At 54.2% G+C, this 23,504-nt stretch overlaps 1 protein-coding gene across 1 annotated transcript; it reads right to left on the reverse strand.

Annotated features, from left to right (window-relative positions):
* Nucleotides 1–6,183: 6,183 nt before the first annotated feature.
* Nucleotides 6,184–20,241, reverse strand: WNT6 (Wnt family member 6). The gene is made up of 4 exons (XM_084892131.1): nucleotides 20,014–20,241; nucleotides 9,424–9,644; nucleotides 8,874–9,208; nucleotides 6,184–7,443 (listed from the first exon to the last, which is right to left on the reverse strand). Exons 1-4 carry the CDS (start codon nucleotides 20,091–20,093, stop codon nucleotides 6,982–6,984), a joined length of 1,098 nt encoding a protein of 365 aa, XP_084748257.1. The 5' UTR covers nucleotides 20,094–20,241; the 3' UTR covers nucleotides 6,184–6,981.
* Nucleotides 20,242–23,504: the final 3,263 nt, after the last annotated feature.

Below are 23,504 nucleotides of genomic sequence, written 5' to 3' on the forward strand. Positions count from 1 at the left end.
AAATGCTTGTCTGGGCGCAGAGCACCCAGAGGTGGCACACCCTGGGAGGGGTGGGGTTAGAGAGCCTCTTAATCCCAAAGGTGTGCTTCAAGGGCGCCTTATTTCACCCTCTTTTATTCGCAAGAAAACATTTAGGTTCAGAGAGGGTTGCGATTTACTCAAGGTCACACAGCAAGTAGGTGGAAGAGTTGGAACCAAAACAGGTTTGCTTGATCCTGAGCACAGCAGCAACTGCCCCAACACCAGGGACTGCTTGCCCTGGCCCTGCCACTGGTAATTGGTCCGCTGGGAGCTCCCCAACACTAGCTTCCAGCTCAGGCTCAGGCTCACTCCTCTCTGGTATCCTTCCTGTCCTCTCTCTGTAGCTGAACACTGGGTTCACCTCAATACAGGGTGAGTGTACTAGATCCAGGCAAGCACCCGAGAGCCGAAGGGTTGGGAGAGAGGCTTCCGTGCCTGATTCTGGTTCTAATCTGTGCCCTGATAGTGGATCCTATTCCTACTGAGGCTTTAGCATCCTCCTCTCTAAAATGGGCACAAGCCTCCCACTTTACACACACACCTCCCTGCCAACCTCACGGCCCTCCCTCTCTGAAGAGAGCCTCTGCTGGTTTAAGGACAAAGTACAGAACCTCTGGCCGCAGAGACAAAAGGGGCCCTTTCCTGGAATTGGCCCACCCCGGGGGAACTGGCGGAGAGGGGTGGGGCCTTCTCTGTCCCCAGACTGTCAGGTGGTGGAGGCAGCCTGAGCAACAGCAGGCTGGTGGCACACTCCCCTTCTCTCCCCCCTCTCTGCCTGTAGCCACTGCAGCTGTCAGGAATTAAGGACTTGAGGCTGTGGGGGATGAGGGTGGCAAGGAGGAGGGGAGAAGATTGGCTGGACAGCAGGAAAACAGCGGGGGGGGGGGGGGCGGGGCGGGGAGAGCAGTCTGTGTCAGCCAGAGCCTTGTTTGACCCCAGCTGCCCTCTGCTCCCCCCCCCCCCCCCCATGTTTCAGGCACCATGCTGCAGGCACAGGGAATTTGGAACTAAACTTGGGAAGGGTATAGAGAGGGACAGGGCAGCACCAGCCTCAACACAGGAAGGAGGCATGGACCCAGGGTGAGAGAGAGCCCCAGCAGGGGCAAGCCAGCCTGGGAAGCCATGCTCCCATTGGCTGTGAGGGAAACGGAGGCCCAGAAAGGAACACGCTCCATGAGGAATGGCTTCCTCATCCTTACTCCCTGCCTAGTGCTCACTCTAGCATTTCCCAGTACCCATGTGTCATATGTATCCCTTGGGGTGGGCCATTGTGGGAAATACTGCTTCCAGTCCCAAGTAGCCGAATCATCCTTTCCAGGGGCAAGGCCTGGACATCTGCATTTCTAACTGGCATCCCAGTGATTTTTGTGAGGATCACATTTGGGAAACACTGATCTGCTTGAGTGGCTGGTTTTTTTCCTTCGGTCTCCTTCTAATGAGGGAGGGTCTCTTTGCTCTCCCACCCCCTGCTGTTCATGAACCGTAGACATGTGGAGGAGAGGGAGAAGGCCCTTTCTTCAAAATCCCCAGGAGGCAAATAATGTTGCCCAAGCCCTGCTTGCACCAGGGCGTGGTTCTGGCCTGATGTCATGAGGGTTCAGAAGCACCAAGCCTGGGGCACCTTTCACAGTTCGGGGAGGAGAGGGCCTATGTAGGGTCTTGGCCTACATGCAGATGAAGCCCAGAGAGAGTGCCTGCCCCAGCCTCATATGACCCACGCCACAGGCAGCCCCCAGGCCCCACCCTGGCCCTGCCCTGGGCTCTGGCCCTCAGCCCAGCCCCAGCCCCCGCAGCAGCCTCAGCGCAGCCTGAGACCACAATTACAGGGGCCACTGAGGGTGGGGGAGCACCATGGCTGAAAAGCAGCTCTGAGAATGGTTCCAGCTGTGGCGGCTCTGGAGGAGGTGGCAGGGAGGGGAGTGCTGGGGAGGCACCAGGGTGAGAACAGGTGGGCCCTCGGTCCTGATGCTCTGCCGGAGACGTTTGTCATAGCGAAGAAGAGAGGGAAGGAGTCTCAGACGGATGAGGGAGTTTGTTGTCCTATTGTCTAGGTCTCAGGGGCCACCAACACTCAGCAAGGTAAGGGAGCATAGCTTGCTGCTTCGGTCTCCCAGACACCTAGTTTGTTTAGTCATTGAAGGGAAGGAGAAATGTTTCTGGAGCTCTCAGCCTACAGCTGATCCTGGCCCTTCCAGCCAGCTTCCCCATCCATCTAGCATTCAGGCTGTGTTTTTAAAAAAATTTTTTTATTAATATATTTTATTGATTTTTTTTACAGAGAGGAAGAGAGAGAGGGATAGAGAGTTAGAAACATTGATGAGAGAGAATCATCGATCAGCTGCCTCCTGCACACCCCCTACTGGGGATGTGCCCCCAACCAAGGTACATACCCTTGACCGGAATCAAACCTGGGACCTTTCAGTCCGCAGGCCGACGTTCTATCCACTGAGCCAAACCGGTTTCGGCCAGGCTGTTCTTGATTTGGTCACTCACACATCTGGAGCATCTCAGTACTTTCCCGCCATCTCCTTGATTCCACATGTCCTCCATCACACAGCCAGCAGGAAGCCTTGGTGACTCAGATTGTGTCTGGGGCTGAGCAATTGGGCCAGCAAGTGTGTGTGTGTGTGTGTGTGTGTGTGTGTGTGTATGATGGGATATTTTTGAGTTCTGCTTCCAGCCTCCTCCCAGGCAGCAGTGCAAGAGCCTGATCCTAAAGCGGGCCAGGATAATGGTTAAAATGGTGCCTATGGAGCCATCACTCTCACCCTTCACAGGTAGCTGTTCCCAGACTCCTGCTAGGCACAGTCACAGAAGATGGACCACTAACAAGTGACTAGCACTTTAAAGATGGCAGTGTATCCCTGACCGGTCTGGCTCCGTGGATAGAGCATCAGCCTGTGGACTCAAGGGTCCCAGGTTTGATTCCAGTCAAGGGCATGTACCTTGGTTGTGGGCACATCCCCCTCCCCCCCAGTAGGGGGTGTGCAAGAGGCAGCTGATCGATGTTTCTAACTCTCTACCCTCTCCCTTCCTCTCGGTAAAAAAAAAAAATCAATAAAATATATTTTTAAAAAAGATTGCAGTGTACTCTTACAGTGTAGTACTAATAAACTACCAGGCACTCTCCCCTCTCCCCCCCCCCCCCATTTCATAATGGGAAAACTGAGGCTCAGAGAGATTAGCTAATTTGATCAAGGTTGAGCTAGCAAAATAGGTCTTTTGTTCATTGTATGAGGCTACTTCCTCTGAATTCCTTTTAACATGCTTGGATTGGTATCAGTTCATGCCACTGCCTCAGTTTCCTTCTCTGGCATCATGGAGAAGAATGTCCAGAATCACCCACCCCATACACTCTCCACTCCCCCCGCCCTCTCCTGGACCTGGAAGTAAAGATGGGGAGGCAGGCATCCCAGACAGTCTGGAGCCCTAGCAGCTTATCCTAAACTATCTCTGGGTCTTCTGGCTTCCTTTCATCCTTTCTCCTGCCTACCATTCTGAGTTCCCTAATTGTTCTGCAGGTTCTGATGGTCCCTTTTAATAGGGAAACTGGGCTCTGTGCACCCTCTGGTGGTCTCTGAAAGAAGTTCGGGAGATTATTTTTTATCAAAGAGCTCTGGGGAAGGCAGAGATGTGAATAAAAACCCTATTTCCCTTCCACATGGCTCACAATGTCAGTTCCTCTCTCTTCCCTTTGTAAGTTACCCAAGTCCTCTTGCACGAGAAGGTCTGAGTCCAGATTCTCCACAATGCTTCCCTGAAGCCCAGGCATTTGACTTGAGGGAGCCAGGAGAAGCAGGAAGGAAAAACCTAGATGTTCCTTCCTTCCCACAGCAGACTATACCCCCTCTCCATACATGCCACATGCTGAGGCCCGACCTGATCCTTGAGAGCTTAGCCAGAGTAAGTGATAGATGTGGATGGAGGGGCATGGAGGGGGGAGGACAGATGCACTAAAAGCCATAGTTAGGGTCTGGCATGTCCAGGATGAGTTCTCCTTCCTTCTGTTTCATTTGAAGAACTTTGCCATCCTCCCTGTGCCCTTATTCTCTGTGGTCTTGGTGGGGCTGTCAATCCCAGTCAAAGAAGTACATCTCTCTGACACTGTTATTGCTTCAGGAATAGGCAAGAAACCCAAGCTGACCCAGTCAGGGTCTTCCTCAGGACCTCTGCTTAGAAGGCCATTCTTTTTCATATCACTAGCTCTAAGAATGTAGGCATAGAGCTATCATTTAGAGAAAATCAATCTGCAGTAGGCAAGAATGAGGATGGCATGAAGAGAGAGGCAGAGCCGGCACCAGTTTGGCTCAGTGGATAGAGTGTTGGCCTACAGACTGAAAGGTCCCGGGTTCGATTCCGGTCAAGGGCATGTACCTTGGTTGCAGGCACATCCCTGGTAGGGGGTGTGCAAGAAGCAGCTAGTCGATGACTCTCTCTCATCGATGTTTCTAACTCTCTATCCCTCTCTCTTCCTCTCTGTGAAAAATCAATAAAATATATTTTAAAGAGAGAGAGAGAGAGAGAGAGAGAGAGAGAGAGAAAGAGAGAGAGAGAGAGAGGCAGAGGTAAGCAGAGACAGTAGATGTGGGGTGGAGGTGGGAAAAGAGATGTATGACACGCTTTGGGACCCTGGGTTCAGCTGTGTCTGAATTCAGTTTTACCCCTGGACTTCCAAGGTATAAGACCCATTAATTAAATTTCTTTGGACCAAGCTAGTTTTTTAAAAAATATGTCTTTATTGAGTTTTATTGAGAAAAGAGGGAGAGGGATAGAGAGATAGAAACATCAATGAAATGAGAGAGAAGCATCATTGATGAGCTGCCTCCTGCATCATTAATCAGCTGCCTCCTGCACGACACCTACTGGAGATCAAGCCCAAAACCCAGGCACGTGCCCTAACCAGGAATAGAACCTGTGGCCTCTTGGTTCCTGGGTCAAAGGTCAACCGCTGAGCCACATGGGCCAGGCTGGACCAAGCTAGTTTGAGTTGGGTATCTTTATTTCCAATCAGGGCCTGCCTAATACCTACAAAAACAACAACATCCCACAGCTTTCTATTCTCATTCTTACAGCAACTATCAATTATTTAGCATAAATTTAACATAAATTATTCTGTGCTGAGTGCTTTTCATAGTTGAAAGATATCCTCCCCACAATTCTATGAGGACGTGGGATGGATTGTAATGGCTGCAAATTCTTTGCCACATTCCCATGGAGAGGTGGCGTCTATTTCTCTTCCCCTTGAGTTTTGTCTGGTTCTATGACTAGTGGCGACCGATAGAGAGTAACAGAGATGCTGTGCAGCTTCCAAAGCTGGGACTAAAAGAAGAGAAGGCAGCTTCTGCCTCCCAGGCTGGCACAGTCTATGTCAAAAGTCAGCCTCATGTAGGAAGTCCCGCCACACGGAGGCCACCATGCTATGAGGAAGCCCAAGCTAGACACATGGAGAGAAGGAGGCCACTGGAGAAGCTCTGAGGCACTAGACATATGAGTGAAGCCCCTTTGAGTGTCCAGCCCAGCCCAGCCACCAGTGGAGTAAGCCAAGTGAATGACTACAGCCAATAGTTCTGCCATAAGGAGCAGAACCACCAAGCTGAGCTTTGACAAATTCCTGACCAAAAGGACTGTGAGAAGTAGTTATGCTGGGGTTGTTTGTTATGCAGCAATGGATAACTGGAACAGGATGATAGCCCCATTATAAAGGTAAAGAAACCGAGACTCACATGATCTGTACTGTAAACTTCTAAGCAGCAGCACCAGCTTCAGACCCAAAGCTCTTGCTTTGCCCTATATACCTTGAAGGGGGCATGTACAGTATTTGGACTATGAGAATATTGGGGGCTTTGAATGCTAGCCTTTTGGCTCTCCCTTTTCCCCTTCTCTCTGGAGGAAGATGGGGGCATGAAGTTCAGCTCTGGAGAGCCCAGATCTCCCACACCTTTCTCCTCTTCCCTCCGCACTAACCATCAGCTTCCCGAGAAAGAACTAGAAGGAAGGAAATGTAGTTGGGTGCCAGGAAAAACCTTGGAACAACTTTTCTTTGTCTCCCTCTACGTGTAATTAGAAATGCTGTTCTGAGCAGTCTTTTCAGTGTTAATGGGGGTAAAGTTAGTTTCAAATGTTTAGTCTGATGTTAGTAATAACATATTTCATCACATTCTACGGTTCATAAAGTGCTTTAATCCTATGGGCTTGGGTGGCCCTAAAAGTCTACCCACAAATCCCCCAGGGATCACAGAAACAGAAGGGCAGATGAGGGTGTCACACTCCCCTAGAATGTTGATGAGAGCTGAGTACGCCAGCAGAGGCTTTCCGCCTGCTTTCCCCAGACCCTCTCTAGAGTCTGTTCCTTTAAAGAGGGATTGTTACTTCTTCCCCAGGTTGTAGACCCAGGCTCTACATGTGTGACAAGAGTGAACAAGAAGAATGCCAAGGGGAGATTTGGCACTCTTCACCATGGTTGACAGGAGAGCCCAGTCCCATGGGAGGGCAGAGGAAGGAGAGGATAGGGACCCAGTTCTATCAAAACCACCTTCCAGAACCTGGCCCATGTTAACCCGCAGGAGACCAGCCCCCCTCCCAAACGGTGGTCCCAGTCCTATTGGTTTAAATATCTTTATTGATACTAAACTCACCCACCCAACACATGGCCAGCAGTTCTTAGGGACCCCGCATCCAGAGGCCTAGAGAAGTTTCCATCTGGGACCAAAAGAGGGAAACTGCAGAGCTCCCTACAGCGTATAGTCTCCCCAGAACGCGTTAAAGCACCCCTGGGAATCCCTGCGATGCACTGGGCCTTCCTGGGCACGCGAATGACTCCAACCTCAGTTTCCAGAGGCTTGGGAGATGGACTTTTTCAAGGGTAAATTGGGCCACGACAGCGCCCCCTGCTGGAGCCCAGAGGTCACACAGGTACGAGAGGCAGCGCTGCGCGCCGTTGGGGGAGAGGCGGGCGGCGGGTCAGAGGCAGAGGCTGAGCTCCTTGCGCACGAGGCACTGGTGGCACTGCACCACGCAGCACCAGTGGAAGCGGCACAGGCAGTTCTCCTCGAGCTGCACGCTCTCCTCGCGGTGCCCGCGGCCGCAGCACAGCAGGTCGCAGCCGCTGAGGTCCAGCGCGCTGCTGTTGCAGGCGCGGCCGCGCGTGCCTGGAGAGCCTGTGCGCCGGTTGGGGGCGCAGAAGTCGGGCGAGTCGGCGACGTAGAGCAGGTCGGCGCGACTGGGCGGCTTGAGATTGCGGACGGCGGGCAGCAGAGCCTTGCCATCGTTGGTGCCCATGACACGCGAGGCGCCGTGGAAGCGCTCGAGCAGCTCCGCGCCCACCTCCCGGAACGGAGGCAGCTTCTGCCAGCAGGTGCGCAGAGCGCACGAGCCCGACAGCCCGTGGCACTTGCATTCAGTGCGCGTATGGCTCCGCACCGCCTGCGGGGAGCAGAGGAGCAGGCAAAAGGAGACACATGTGGGGTACGGGTCTCGGAAAGGCCCAATGGACCAATAGGGGGGTTGGAAGAAAGGAAAGAGCAGACAAAAAATAAAAAAAATTAAGGAAGCGACAGCCTGGAGTCGAAGGTAAGAATGACAATGATGGAGAGGTAGAAGTGGGGAGTGGGGGAAAGAATGCAGCGTAGGGACTCTGGGATCCAAAGCCAGAGAATGGGGAGAAGGTAGAACGGACAGCGGGACAGCGCCGGGTGAGAATCTCCCTGGAGCAGGGGAGGTGGCGGTGGTAGCTGTCGCACCTTCTCCCTTCTGCCAACCCTCAAGGCACCAGGCAGGGCTGAGCGGAGGCGCAGAGCCCGCTCCTTGGGTGCCTGTCTCCACCATCCCTCCCCAGCCCTCTCTGGCAGGTATGTGGGCCTGTCAGGACATACTGCTCTGGGCCCCTTCTCACCCTCTGCCCATGCCTCAGCCGCAAACTCTAGAAGATACAGGCTATGTGTGGGGATGCCTCTAGAGCACCCTAGAACTGAGGCAGGGTGCCCACTGTAGACGTACTACTGAGAACTAGAACCCCAGGAGTCCTGTCCTCTGTTTGCTGTTTGTGTCTAAGAGTCACAACCCCACCAGAGATTTATGGAGCCAAACGCCCTAGGAAGATCATCTCTGGAATCTCAGCATCTATTACAGACATTTGTGTCCCTTCCCCTCCCAGGTTCTGTCCTTCCCCTCCCAGGTTCTGTCCTTCCCCCTGGAGACTTCTGACCCAGAGAGCTTTCTGTCCCTAAACAAGCTCCTGGGGCCTCCTCACTGCAGAGGGACGGGACAGGCTGCCAGAGTTCTGGGCAGGGCCTGGTCTAGGATTTCTGGGAAGCCAGTTGACAAGAATCCCGATTCAGACACAGCTTTCCTGGCCTCTGCCTGACCCCCTCCTGCCTCCGCCAGGATCCAGCCCATTGCTCCTTGGTCTAGCCCCTTTCCAGGCCTCCCTCACACCTCCTGGTTCCCCTACCTTAAGACATTTGTCTCCATCCTCTTGTCCCTGCCCTGGCAGCCACATCTCTACCCACCCCAAGCTTTATCTCACCTGTCCTGTTTCAGAGGTATGCCCTCTCTACCTGGGGTCCCTAAAAGCCTCTCCCCTGGGTGACCTTCCCTACCCTGTCCCAGGCCCCCAACCAATCTTCCCAAGTGGCCCTCCACCGCCACGCTAGCTCCCACACACGTTAACATACTCCTACACATACACACCCTCTCTCACACACTCACTTCTCCCACTTCAACAAAGTGCTCCTACACATTCACCACACTGTCCTACACCCACCCAGCCACACAACTGTCCCACATCCACTGACACACGCACACGTTTCCACCGTCGTGCACACACCCACTCGCGCACCCCTGCCCATACTCACCAGCCGGCCGGCCTCATTGTTGTGAAGTTGCACCAATGCTCGGATGTCTCCACTTCCCCGCTTATGCCTCGCATCCATGAAGAGCCTGGACTTCTCATCCCCGAAGTCCACATCGTCCCCACAGCCTCCCCACTCCCAAGCTGCACTGCCCTCTGGGGAGCCCACAAGGCCAGGGGGCCCAAGGGTGCCTGGCAGGCCAGGGGGCCGTGATGGGGCCCGCCTGCGGGGTGCCTGGCAGCCACATTGCAGCAGCTCGCCCATGGAGCAGGCCTGCGTGACTGCATGGCTGGCGCCCGCAGCCGTGATGGCAAAGACGAAGGCGGTCTCCCGGATGTCTGTGGGGACAGGGAGGAGCAGTCAGCACAGCACCAAAGCTGGGTCCTAGGGGACTGTGGTGGGCGGGGCAGTGAGGTGGGGCTGGCAGACAGGGTCAGGACAGGGTGCCCAAAGATTCTGGGAGAGGTGGGGCTCGGGCAGCCTCCCCAAACCTCCGCCCTCTCCCCTGAGCCCAGAGCCCTCCCCCCGCCCCCCCCCACACACACACACTGACCCTGCTGCAGGATGCGCCCAAAGGCCTTGCTGTGGCTGGAGCAGTTCCAGCGGCGGAAACGGAACTGGAACTGGCACTCTCGAACCCCAAGCCGGGCACCCCGCGCTAGCTCGGCCACCACTTCTGGCTCCTCCTGGCACAACTCAGCCTGCCGCCCTGCCAGCCTCCGTGCTTTCCTGCAGATACTGGTGGGGTCCATGACCAAGGGGCTGCCCACTGCCCTAGGAAGCAAAACACAGCAAGTCAGGGGTATAACTCCAAGGGTAGGGGGTGACAGAGAGGGAGAGCAACACCCCACCCCCACCCCCCAATCAGCCTGATTATGCCTCCCACCACCACCAACTAAGATTGAGACTCTCCTATCTGGTTCCCCTGCCATTTCATCCATGTCTGTGTTCCCTTTTAACTAGAGTCTAGACTGAAGTCCACTGTAGAGCAAGAATTCAATCTTATCCTTCTATGCATGTTTTTACTAATAAATCCTTATCTAATTTGACTCAAGGTAAAGACAGCTGGCAGCAGGCAGGCCAAGACTAAAACTCAACAGGCCTCACCCAAAGGGAGACAAGGAAGAATTTAACAGAAGGAAGATCAAGAAGGTTGTCAAAAAAAAGAAAAAGAAAAAGATTTTAGAAAACGATCAGAAAAATAACTGGTCTTAGTGGACCACAAGCTGGATATGTGTCAGCTGAATAGTCCTGATGCTAGCAAGGCATGGGCAATCCCAAGGGACATAGAAAACCATCTGATGTTAGTGTGGCTGGGGAATGGAGCCTCTGAGAGAAGTCACACTCCCTCTCCAGCCCAAGTTTCTCATTCTGTAAAATGGAAGAATGGGTTTGACCTCTAAGGAGGGCCCTCCCACCCTCAGATCCTCTGTTTCCCTGAATTGGAGAGCAGGAAGGAGGAGCTGGGGCTGAGTCTCTGAAGCATTGTGAAGCAGGTGACAGTGACCCTTCTCCCACTCCACGAGCTGTGGCCTTCCCAGAGCAGCATGGCAGCAAGCCAAGCCCTATGCAATGGGGTGACATCACTGATTGGAGAAGGGGGGACACTGAGCGGGTGGGTAAAGACCTTGTGGGAAGTTCCACACACTTTCAGAAATCCCTCCATTCCCACCACCATGCTGGCTCCCACACACATTCCCAGCCTTCATTCTGACAAGAGAGTTAGTTACCCTTTGGTCTCCATACCAGGCCCTCGAAGGTTAACTTGGCTGGGTATTCACACCTGGATGAAAGGGCTTTCATCAGATTGCTCTTATTTGAATGCTTAACTGGTATGCCTGTCTTGTAGGAATGAGTGCGTTGAGCACTGGGGAGCTGAGGGTAATTTGAGACCACTCGAAAACCCTTCAGCAGAGGGCAGAAAAAGACTCTCTGGGCCGGGAGAGAAAAGTGGCATCAGGAAATAGAAAATGTAGAGGAAAATGGTGGCAGATAGGTGCCAAAGTTCAAGGTGGCCTTCTTTTCAGTTTAGCTTCAGTGTACATCCACCCCACTGTCCCCATTTGCTCCACAAGTACAGGCTTCCCAGGCATGTTCTGGCCCAGCAACAATGAAATGTAATGGGCTTAAATAGCAGCAAGAGGAATTTAGGTCTTAAGATAGAACTTAACACTAAGGAGTGAGATGCTTGAAGAGGTGGTTGCAGGGAGATATGTAAGTCCTTTACGGTCTAACACACACACACACACACACACACACCACCCGACATCCTTGTTATCATCCCTTTCTAAGTAGTCCAGGAGCCAGAGTTCTCTCCTCAGTGGAGAGAGAGACTCATAGTCCAGACCAGTGATTTTCAACCTGCGTGCCACAAGAATTTTTAAAACTGACTATTGAGCCAGGGCACTGACCTTTTTTTTTTTTTTTTTTTTTTTAAATATTTTTATTGATTTCAGAGGGGGAGAGAGATTGAAACATCAATGATGAAAGAGAATCATTGATCAGCTGCATCCTGCACCCCCCCCCCCCAAATTGGGAACCAAGGCCACAACCCAGGCATGTGCCCTTGACTGGAATCGAACCCGGGATCCTCCGGTCCACGCTCTATCCACTGAGCCAAACCAGCTAGGGTGGTACTGACCTCTTTTTCCTTAGATTGTTAAACAAATAAACAAAAAAATGACAACAATAGTTGTCCAGTGTGAGTGAATAAAAATTATACCTAATTTTTGGGTCAGATTAACACATTTTTGGTGTGCCACAGAATTTTAGAAATTAGTTTATGTGTGCCATGAGATGCAAAAGGTTGAAAATCGCTGATCCAGACCTTCTCCCCTCCATGCTTAGGACCTGCCCATCACTGTATTCCAACTGTATCCTGGGAAGGTCTAGCCCCAATCCTTTCCCAACCCTAGAGAAGTGATGGATGGAGCAGTGGGGAGTGGGCCAAGGGTAGGACAGCCAAGCTGGCTCCCAGTGGCTCAGTGACCTTCAAGAATTTTAGGTGCTTCAAGAATTGATTTCTACTGCCCAGTGTGGCTCAGTGGTTGAGGGTTGACCCATGAACTAGGAGTTCACAGTTTGACTTTTGATCAGGGCATATGCCTGGTTGTAGGCTCGATCCCCAGTGTGAGGCATGTTTTTATCTCTCTCTGCCTTCATCTCTGAAATATATATATATATATATATATATATATATATATTAATTTTTAAAAGAGTTGACCTCTATCTATTTATCTATCTATCCCCACCTCCTGCCACTTATTTCACCTCATTACAAAAAGAATTTGAGGAAGCTTCCAATAAGATCATATAGGGTCAATAGATAAGATATAAGCACCTCGAGAGCTATTAGCATCATTTTCTTTCGTCTCCTAGGCAGATTTTAAGATGCTTAATTCCTATTTCCCCTGGATTTTAATGGAAAATTTGCATATTATAAACAATTACTATAATGCTACAATGAATACCATTTAATACATGTTTTTGAATGAAGAAAGGAGCCTTCTAAGGAGACAATCCTTACTTGAGCCCAGCCCCTGTCCACATGTCATTTCATGACTCCTCCTAATTGCTTTCCATAAACATTTTATTTCTCCCACTGGATTCAGAGGCAGGGAAGCAGGCCTCCCCAGGCTGTCCAGGTCCTCTCCTGCCACCACATGTCCAGGCCTCCACTTAGGAGTCTGGGGCTCTGCACACTCAACACTCCCCCATGCTACTAAGTTCCCCAATTCTCCTCCCCAAACCCTGTGCTAACTCCCTAGTTTCCCAAGGTCGACTGGCCTTATCTTCCCAAGGTTACTCTGCCCCATCCCTCTCCTCTCCCTCCTCCAGTCCCAGGGGATGAAGGGGGTATGCAGGGGAGAAAGGCAGAAATCTCTTGACCTTATCTGTTTCCCAGGGGCTAGAGATAGAAGACTCAGAAGGATTCCTGGCTGCCTGGGAACTAGACTTGTTTACAAGCTGGTCAGGAGAAGGGATGGGCAGTAGTAGCAGCCAGAATCCCAAGGGACCAGTTTGCTCCCTGCCCTCCTGTTCTTGCTCCCATCCTCAAGTCACAGGAAAGGGAACTCCAGAAAACGAGTGGCCGGGCAGCATTGGGCAAAACACCAAGCCTCACTTGGATACCCTGTTCTCTGTCAGCTCTGGGTGAGCTGAGCCACTCTGGGCAAGTCAGTTCCCTCTCTGGGTTTCAGAAACACGAGGAGCTAGCATGAAAGGCTCGCATACCCCCTCTCACTTTAACACTTGACTCCACATAAAAAAATAACTCCCCCATCCCTCCTCTTCGTTTGCCCTCCTTCCTTCCCTTCTGCTTCCTTAGGGAATGAACTCTGCTCTTCATGCTCTGAGTCAGCATTGTCCTGGGATCAGCCCACAGAGGCTGTGCCCCTTTGGGAACATCTGCATGTTTTGGGGGCTGGGACACAGGGTGGTAAGAAATATGTAATATAGAATATGTAGGGTCTGTGATCCTAATCAAGTAGACATTCCTGGGCATAGAAACAATGAGGCTAGTTTTAAAAGAAATCAGTATGCAGACAAGAAGGGACAAGCCTAGGGTTAGCCATTCTAACTGGCTTGGCCTGCGCCAAAATCTTCCTCCCAGGGCACAACATCTGTAGATCCTGCTCTGTGGGCCCGGAGTCCTGGTCTGCTCTACTTTTCCTTTCCCATATTCTCAGGGCCTAAGAGAATGCCCAAGGTCATGCAGGCCAGCTCCACCAACCTGACCTTCCTAATACAGATGCACAGTCTGAGAAGGGAGGTGACTAACACTGACCACTCAGTGTGTGTGTGTGGGGGGAGGGAGGGGGAGGAGGGTGTCTCGTTGCAAGAAACTTAGGCAAATATTTTAAAAACCAAAGGGCTAGGGGGAAATAGCCACCAAAGGTATCAGAAGACATTAGGTAGCCTCCTTCCATACAGCCCTTACTCCTAGCAGGATTGGGTAACTCTGCAGCCATCCTAGATTCTACTGGACTGAGAGCCAGCCCCTCCCTAGATCCTAAGTCATGAAAACCTAACTCAGCGTCTCTCCAAGCTCACCTTAGATACCACTTGCCCTAAGGTGCCTCCTCTGGTCCCCATGCCTCCCTCTACCTCATTCTGCCTGTCACTCACTGAGGGAGAGGGGCAGGTGCTTGTTATCCTGCCAGTGGCATAATTATTTTGTCATGCTTTCTTGTCTATCTCTCCAATTAGATAGGAAACTCATTAAAGACAAGGATCTCATGAGGAAGCATAATATCAGTAGTAGAGTATACGCAGGGCTTTGGGGATCCAGCGGACATGGGGTTGGATCTGGGCTCTGCTGCTTGCTTATTCTTTGATGTTGAGCAAATCCCTAGCACGTGCAGTTGGCATTTAGTATTTGCTGAATGGCTGCTGAGACTTAACCTTCTGAGTCGGTTTTTGCAACTGTGAAATGGAAGCAAATAATAACACCTGCCCACTTCCCAGGTGACATGTGAAAAGAGCCTGTCCAGCAGAGACCGGTTTGGCTCAGTGGATAGAGTGTCGGCCTGTGGACTGAAAGGTCCCAGGTTCGATTCCAGTCAAGGGCATGTACCCTGGTTGAGGGCACATCCCCAGTAGGGGGTGTGCAAGAGGCAGCTGGTCGATGTTTCTCTCTCATCTATGTTTCAAACTCTTCCTCTCTGTAAAAAAATCAATAAAATATATTAAAAGAAAAAAAAAAAAAAAAGAAAAAGAAAAAGAAAGAAAAGAGCCTGTCCAGAGAGTGGGCTTCCACATGTGATCTTTGTCTTGCCTTTCACACCCTTATTCACCTCCTGGCCTGCTCAGGGCAGAGCAAACAGCGGGAGTGCAGGCGGTGTCTGTGGACTCCTGAGAACTCTCTTTTCTCCAACTTACACTTCTCAGCCTGTGTCTCCTCCCCTACCAGCCCTGCCCATGGACCAGGGACCCTCCAGGACTCCCACCCCCTCTTCCCGATGAGCACTCCTGGGTGGATTAATGAGGCCAAGGGGATCACAGACCCTTTTGATGCCCAACCTCCTCTGAAAGGTCTCACAGCCAGCTCTCTATCCGCCCCCCCCCCCCACCGGGGGAGGGGGGTCCCTCATCTGACCCTCACCTCCAGGAGCCAGCAGAGGGAGCCCTGAACCCTGGGGCTGTGGGTGGGGGCTGCACGGGGGTGGGGGAGGTGGGTGGTGGAGAAGGGGCAGAAAAATGTTGCTTGACTGCTGTGGAGGCGGCTGGGCCCGGGCCTGTGCCCGCCCGCCTGTCCTGTCCTGCTCTGTCTAACTCCCTAATTACTGCTACCCCTCCCCCAGTCCCTACTCCCACCCCAACCACCACATCAAAGCCAGTGATGCCCCAGCTCCATTAACCCCTGCCTCCCCACCACCCACCAGCCACCCTATACCACCACCAGCACCACCCCCTTTCCCACCCCAATTTGGTTCCCTCTGCCCTGTCCTGGACACTGCCTTCCCACCTCCTCACACTTCTCTCCTTCCCATCCTCACCATACAAGAGGGCTTCCTATTGATCAGGGCTGTGCAAGGCCAAAGAGTAGATACATTGAACCTCCTACTGGTCTCTCCCCCCCGCCCCCCTCCGCCCCAATCTGTGCTTTCTGCTCTCCCATACTTAGGTGGGGGCAGGGATGGGGGAGGCCCAGTACCCCTTTTCTGAGGCCCACACCCAATGGCACCCAGGGTGAGATCCTCAGCAGGAGGTAGGCTCCTGGCTCCCACCCTCAGCTGCCTGAATTCTGTGTGGCCTCTGGCCATCTCCTATCCCTGGACTTTGCTGGACTTCTTACTATAAGTGACAAGATGAGACCAGATGATCTATATATAAGACCTTTCTCAGTCTCATTTCTGAATTAAATGGAGGGCTCGGAGCTGGAGGAGCCAGCCAAAGAGGCCAGGTGGAAAGTGGGAGAACCCTCCCAGCAACCTTTCCCTTCCTCAGGTGGTCCAGGGCAGTGCCTAAGATCTCCTCCCATCCCACTGCAGGCAGGAAGGAGGGCGCAGGCTAGAGGACTCTTACCCAGTCCCCAGGGACAGCCTTCTGTGTTCCCTGAGTGCCTCCTGCTCTGGCTGGCTGGGTGCCTGCTGCCAGCCTGACCCAGGCCTGGCTGCCTGCCCCGCCCTGGCCTCATCCCCTCCACAGCTGCATTTCTTCATCAAAGTACACATTTGAATCCCCCTCGCTGAGCCCTGGTGATCAAGCCTCCCTCTGACCTCCCCCCACCAACTCCTGGCTTCTGATGAGAGCTGGGCAGGAGGGGGCTGGCACCTCCCAGGAAGTGTCACGGTGCCAGGACTCTGGTGGGCTCAGGGCATGCTCTGGCCCAGACTGAGCCAGCCTCCTTTTGCCCCTGCCCTTTTCTGCTCACAGCCCCATTGTCTTCCTCCAGGGGAAGCTGCCAAGGCAGGAGGCCTGGAGGGTGGGACTGGATGACCACCCCACCCCCATCCCCACCGCACCCTGAGCTTGGCAAGGACCAGCAACAGGACTGCCCACAAAGGGGGAGGGCCCCAGATAAAGGTGGGATGGGAAAGGGTGGCCAGGCCCAGCGTGGGGTGGGGGTCACAGCTGGAAAACCTGGACTTCAGGAAGGAGCCTTGTCTTTTCCCCTGTCTCCCTGTGGGGCCAGATATGAGGCTATCTTAGGCCCACGGTTCCTGTTTCTATAGGAAGGGGGTGGTGGTGAAAGGCAAGATGAGATGGGGGAACAGGGTGGAATTGGGTGGTGTTTTTCCCAGTGGAACAAGGGGAGGGTTAGTTTCTTTCATAGGAAATATAAAACAGAAAGAGGAAAAGAGAAAGAGGGAGATTAATTTGGCTATTCTGTGAAAGTGAGCTATTTTCTACAACCACTAATTAAAGGATAAATAAAGATGGGTCAGACAATAAGAAGAACTTTCAGGGTGGGACGGTCAGGGAACAGGTAGAAGGGAGCTGGTGAGTAGGAAGCTATAGTGTGTTCCTCTCTCTGACTCATTCTCAACATGGGGTCTGTCAGGGGCAGCACATTGGCTGGACAAGACAGCCTGGTCAGTGTCCTGGAATCTTGGATTCTGAAATTCACAAGGATACAGTTATAGATGTGAGAGAGACAGGCAAAGAGGCTGGGGCAGAGTTTAGAAAGCATCAGTTCCATCAGGGGAGCAAGGGGGAGAGGGACAGAAGTGAGAGAGAAATCTTTGGAACCAGGAGCCAGGTCCCTGAGCCTACTCCAGGGTTGGGGCCACTCCCCTCCAGGAAGGACCCTCCTTTCCTAACCAGGTTAGTCCTGTCATTCATAGTTCCTGGACTCCTCTCTGCTCCTAGTCTGGCCACTGCTGGAATGTCAGAGCAGGATTGCAGGGGGCTGCTGCAGGCCGCTGCTTCTTGCTCCACCACTAGTGCCCTAACCTGAGAAGTAGGGAGAAGAGGGCCAGCGAGTAGGTCCTAGACATCAGAGAACAGCCTGGAAGTCCCTGGCCTGAAGAAGCTCCTAGCCAAAGTGAAGCTGGAGGGTGAGGGTGAAGTGAAGAGTGGCAGGAGCCTCAGGCCACTTGGGATGCTGGGTCTGGCCCATCAGCCCATTCCTGATCTTGGAGGGCAGTGATGGGTGTGGTGGGAACAGGAGTGTAAGCAACCAGAGTCAAAGGTCCTGAGAAAGGGAATCTGGGCTCAGACCAAAAGAATTAAGTATCAGAAGCAGACAGAGGGGAGCGAAGGGCCAAGGCAGGCAGGAGAGGCAGGTTCTATCTGAGAGGCAGTCTCTGGACATCTTATCAGCCCAGCGCCTCACTCTTCACCCTGCTTGCCCTGCAGCTGTGGCCATGAAGGCTTCTGTGTTCTCCCACACCTGCCCTCCTCACCTCCTCCCCCACTCCCTGCTTCCCAGTTTCAGGGTCAGTCTCCAAGGGAGCAGGTCTCCCTCCCTCTGGTTTGGCTCTTACCCAGCAACCCTTCCTGAACAAAAGCACCCCCACAGATACAAATCCCAGAAAAGTGAATCAACCCACCAGTAAACACTCCATAAAATTGTCCCCAGCACTTCTAGCTTCCAGGACCCCAAAGGCCAAGGCTCTGGTTTCCAAGACCAGGGAAGAGAGACACAAGAGGAGATGGTTGTCAAAATGCAGTAACTGGCATAGTTGCCCAATGCATGGGATGGTGCATTGGGAGCACAGAGAAGGCAAGGGAGAGAAGACAGGGGGACAGCTTCCTAGAGGAAGTGTCATTTTAGTTGGAAGGATGAGAACAATTTGGACAAGTGGAGAGAGGGGGGAGGTAAAGAAACAACTCTCAGGGAGAAACCTCTGTCCCATCCTGAGCGAGGGCAAAGTTAAGAAAGGTTTTGGAGCCGAAACCAGTTTGGCTCAGTGGTAGAGCCTCGGTCTGCGGACTGAAAGGTCCCAGGTTCCATTCCGGTCAAGGGCATGTACCTTGGTTGCGGGCACATCCCCAGTAGGGGGTGTGCAAGAGGCAGCTGGTCGATGTTTCTCTCTCATCGACATTTCTAGCTCTCTATCTCTCTCTCCCTTCCTCTCTGTAAAAAAATCAATTAAAAAAATAAAAATAATAAAAAAAAGAAAGGTTTTGGAGAGTAAAAGAGAGACCCCCTTTACCAAGTTTTGTTTGGGACCCTGGACTTTAAACTTAGATGAATATCCCTTTACACTGAGGAGAACTGGGGGTGTGGAGGAGGGAACCATGTTTAAGGAGTGCCTCCCAATGTCAGATAATTTTGCAAATCATCCCACCTAATGCTCCGACTAAGCCTGCCAGGTAGAGGGATTGTCTCCCAGTTTTATGGCTGAGACGTTGTGGGGCAGTGGAAAAAAGTGACCTGCCCAAGGGTAGCAGATTTAACAAAAGGAGCAGGTTAGATCTCAGGTCTATTTCAAAGCTGCTACTGGATTATGCTAAGATCTAAGCAAGGGACACATGTTGCCTAGCCGGAACCTGGGTCGTCCTCAATTTGCCCCCTCACTGACACCCGAAGGGATGCTCTCTCGCCAGCAGCTCCCTGTGTGGGCATCCTACTCTCCATCTCCCTAGAAGAGACAGTTCTGCCTGCTTCACCCCTCCTTCCAAATCCTGGGATGGGGGAGGAGTGGAGTGTAGAGAATCCAGCCAATGACATGGCTATATGCAAATAGGCAAGACCCTGCCTTCTTAGGATTGGCTGATATCGGCCAAGTCCCTCCTCTCTTGACACTAAGCTATTCCGGGGTGGTTTTTGCTGCCCTGGAGACTGGAAAGGAAAAAGTCCGCGGGACCCACACATCCGAATGGTCCTGACTTGGCACCCACCTTCCCAGTCCCTACTCCAAGACTCAAAGTTCCTGCACCCTTCGCTGCCTAGGTGTCTGCTCTAGCTAAGGCCAGTTCCGGAGAGATGTCTTCATTTCTTAGTTGACCAAGCCTCCCTTCCTTCCACCGGACCCTCCCGGGTTCCTGAGCTGCACCTTTACTTGACCCTTGATCCCATATCCGCAAGGTCCAGGCGCCTGGGTCCCTCTCCTGCCTGGGTCCTTCCTCCCCGAGCAGAGAGCCAAGGTCCTGACTCAGTTTCCCCTTTTCGTCCCTTTCCTGCCACTACTGCCCACACTGAAGGAGCTCAGAGAGAAGTAGGTAGATTTCTGGGCAAAGTGGGGGGGGGGGGAAGAGGGGGAAGGCAGCTGTTTGACCCTGCTTATGACTTCCTACCTTGTTCCTCCCCCCCCCCCCCCCAAATCTAGTCCAACTCCCCTAAACCCAGAGCCCTCCTCGCAAATTCTTTTCTTCGGATCTCTAACGACAGATCTTCTTCCCCCCTGTCTCCCAGGTAGCTTTTCCCTACCCACCCACCAAATTCCTCAGTGACCTGGACTGAGCGCATAACCTGGGAGGGAGCTGGCGTGTAGGGCACGGGCGGGAGGAGGAAACACAATAGTGTGCGGGAGGGGGGGGGGCGGTTGGAGGAGATCAGAGCCGCCGGAGCGGTAGGTGAGAAGTGCCACGGGTGGAGGCCGGCGGGAGAGCGGTACGCACCTCCCCCGCACCGCCCCGGCGGCGCGCAGGTAGAGCCGGGAGGCAGCGGGACCGCGGTCCGGAGCCATCCGTCGCGAGGTCCCCACCCTCGAGTGCCGGGAGCCGCACCGCGACAGCGCGCTGCAGCACTCACCACCACAGTCCGCCGACGTGCGCGGGACACAGGAGCAGCAGCAGCAGCAGCCCGAGGCGGGAGGGTAGGGGCGGCAGCATCGTGACCGCTCTGCCGCCCGCCGGTGCGGGCAGGGGGCGGAGGGGCTTGGCTGCGGGGCCAGTCGGTACAATCGGGGCCCGGGCTTCAGGGCGAGTGCGGCTCCGGCGGCGGCCGGGAGGCGACGGCTCCGGTGGCGGCGGCGGCGGCGGCCGCGGGGGGGCCCATCCCGGGCGACGAGGGCGCGGCGGAGGCGGAGAGCGGACGGGGCAGCCAGCGCCTGAGTCTCCTGCCGAGCTCGCTCGGGAGAAGAAATCAGAGCCGGGGGTAGGGGAGGGAGGGGAGCGGGCCCGGGCGGGGGCGGGGGCCGGGAGGTTGTCGGGGTGGCAGTTGCGACAGTCGGGCGGCGGGACTCTCGGGAGGGAGCCGGGAGCCCCGGGGCGGCGGGCGCAGCGCCGCGGAGGGCGGGAGCGAGGGTCCGGGGCGGGGCCGCGCTCGTGGCCGCCCGACCCGCCCGCCTCGCCCCCTCACCACGCCTTTCGCGGAATGGGAGCCCCCCGCCGTCGCGGGAGTCGGGGGCAAGGAGGGCGGGGAAACAGGGTGGAACGGGGTGGGGTGGGGGTGGCGGGGAGAAGAGGAGCTGAGGAATGGGGGACGGGCTGGAAGGGAGACGTTTGACAGGTTTGTTGACTGTAAAGAGAGAAAACTTCCCAGGAATGAGGGAGTTTGGGTGGGTGGGGGGCGGGGGCGGGGGCGGGGAGGGTGGTGCGGGCGATGCCAGAGCGGGGGGCCGGACGAGGAAGTCCGCCTGGGGCTCTGGATGCTCCCGGGAGGGGTGTCTATGGAACTAGAGGGTAGGGACGGGCGGACCCAGGAGGGGGTCACCCCTCCGCCCCTCACGCCCCTTTCTCAGCCTTTCCTGCAGAAAAGGAGGAAGCCCTAGGCCTTCACTCTGGCTCCCCAGCCACCCCGCCTCTTCAAGCCCGAGTGCAGTGGAGGGAGGTGCGGAGGGGAGATTAGACAGCAAGAGGAGCCTCTCCACGGTACGCGCTACAGCTCTTCAGACTAAGGAGCGAGCGATAGAGCAGAGGTTGCAGAATAGCAAGAGATTGAGGGGTCATAGAGAGAGATTGAGGGGTCATAGAGAGAGATTGAGGGGTCATCGAGGGAGATTGAGGGGTCATGGAGGGAGATTGAGGGGTCAGAATTTGGCAGCCAGGCCTCGCAGTGCCAGCAGGTTCCTGCCTCACGTTGCTTCCCCAACGTAGCGGGGGCCAGAAGGGGTAGGAGAGCCAGCTGCAGGTGAGATGGCATTTATTCTATTCTCTAATGCTACAAAAATGTCTTTGATGCCCCTGGCCCCCTCCCCACGTGGGGAGATCAAAGGCTCCGTGGGAAGGAGGGACAGCTCCATTCATCACGGCCTTCGGGCTCGCTTGCTCGCAAAGGCTGCAGTCCCTGCTCCTCCCCTCCGGCCCCACATGCCCCAGGGGTGCTGAGGGACAGGTGGTGGGGGACATTCCACAGCAAGGGCCTTGTCTCCAAACCACCATTTCCTATCTAGAGTGGCCATCAACCTTCAGGAATGTATGGGGTGGGGAGGGCACCGACTTCAAGCCCCAAGGTGCAGACACCTCAGGCTCCCACGGCAGGACTCCTGGTGGTATGGGTGGGGGAGCCTCTGAACTTGGAGAGGTCAGCCACTTCCAAGAAAAACACCCGTGGTGAACAGAGAAGGCAGGTCTCTGAGTCCCTTAGAGAGCAGAGACAAGTGGATCAAGACGAGACTGGGGACCGAGGCGATGGGACAGAAGACCATAGGTGCCTACCCCACAGGAGGAGGCAGATCCGGGAAAGGAAAGGATGGGTGCGAAGTGGGAAAAGGAAATGGAGACATGTTCCCCTGGGCACACAGGGAAGCCTCTGAGTTTGCTGGGAGCTCCACCCCAGGGCCCTAGTGTCTGGGCTGTGTTGTTGGTCTAATTCCTGGGTACAGAGAGTTCAGGTGAGGGGCTGGGATACTCCAGAAGGGGACAGGCCCTGTGGGGGGAGCTGGTGACTGAGGGAGTTGGTGAGGAGGACATGGTGCTAGTGCTGCCCTTTCCCATTTTAACCCTCTACACAAGCATCCAGATGCCACGCATAGCCTTGCACCTATGAATTCTGTCCACGGTTGCTGTTTCTGCAAGGCAATGCCAACTCTGGGCACTGCACACTCAAAGACATGCCCAGGTTAGGCACACACTCAGGCCAGATGGTGCCAGAACAGACTGTTGGGGGCTCTGTGGGGGTCCCTGGAGGCTGCAGGTGGCCAATGATCAGCCCCCCCTCCCATCCACTGCCTGGGTTCTGAACCTCCTGCCCCCACCCTGCTACTGTTATTGCAGATTATGAAATGCTCTCCCTATCCTGCATTCTTCTTGAAGGCAAGAATTTTAATGTATTTGTCTTTGTCATCAGGGGACCAGGGCTCTGGGACCGCCCTGCCTCTGCTTGAGGAGGGAGCGCCCCAAATCTGGTCCCAGCTGCCTCCAGACCCCAGCTTCTCTCCATTACCACCCCCTCATGCCCTAGCTCTGCCCCTCGCCTCCCCCTTCTAAGACACAGTCTCTCTGTGGGGTGGATAAAAATGATGTTATTGAAACAACAGAATTGGGAGCAGTGGCAGGGAGCAGGGATCAGCTCAGGAAACTGGGGTGTTTGCCAAGAAGCCTTCTCCCCCGCAGGCGGCCTTTCTGCTCCCCCCCCCCCCCCACCTTTCCTACAAACACACACAGATAGCCCCACCCCTCCTGCAGTACTCTGTCTGGCCAGATCTTGCAGAATAGCTGGCCAACCCTGGACTCCCCAGTTCCTTGTCTTCTCCTCCCACCCCAGAGTCCCATTCTAGAATCAATCGGCTAAGTGGTGCCTGCAGAAGCACTGGGGCAGTACAGGTGTAGCTGTAGTCTGTGATGGACAGGTTCCCAAAGCCTCAATTGCCAGGGCCTGGGTTCCAAGGGAAACCTTGCCTCTGCTCACTTCCTTTTGCCTTCTCTGCATTCTCATCTAGGAGTTGGCTGGCATCTGGGCAGAGCCAGAGCCCCTATTTTATAATTTCTGCCCATATGCCCTCCAAACCTTCATGTAGAATTCAGAAGTTACTGAGACTTCAATCCATCACTATCACCCTGGAAGACTTTCCACAGAGAAGGACCAGGATATAGAGACAGACACACACAAAGACAGATCAAGATGCATGCACCCCGCCCGCACCCCCTCCCCCACACACAACTTGGCACAGACTTTCAGAGAACTCCACAGAAACCACAGGACAGCCTCATCTCCCCCAGACAATGCTGGATAACCCACACATATGGATGGACACACAGATGGGCTGGCTCATGATGAGACTCATACCTGCTTCTCTGGATATCAAATGTGTGCGCACGCGCGCGCACACACACACACACCACCTCTGCACAGACATGCAT

The sequence above is a fragment of the Pipistrellus hanaki genome (assembly GCF_964339955.1).
Source record: "Pipistrellus hanaki genome assembly, chromosome: 8".
Taxonomy (NCBI): domain Eukaryota; kingdom Metazoa; phylum Chordata; class Mammalia; order Chiroptera; family Vespertilionidae; genus Pipistrellus; species Pipistrellus hanaki.

Coding starts and splice junctions, on each gene's coding strand:
- WNT6 (XM_084892131.1), bottom strand. CDS start 20,093: ATGCTGCCGCCCCTACCCTCCCGCCTCGGGCTGCTGCTGCTGCTGCTC. Junction 9,209..9,423: donor TGGGCGCATCCTGCAGCAGG/GTCAGTGTGTGT, acceptor CTGTCCCCACAG/ACATCCGGGAGACCGCCTTC. Junction 7,444..8,873: donor ACAATGAGGCCGGCCGGCTG/GTGAGTATGGGC, acceptor TGCTCCCCGCAG/GCGGTGCGGAGCCATACGCG.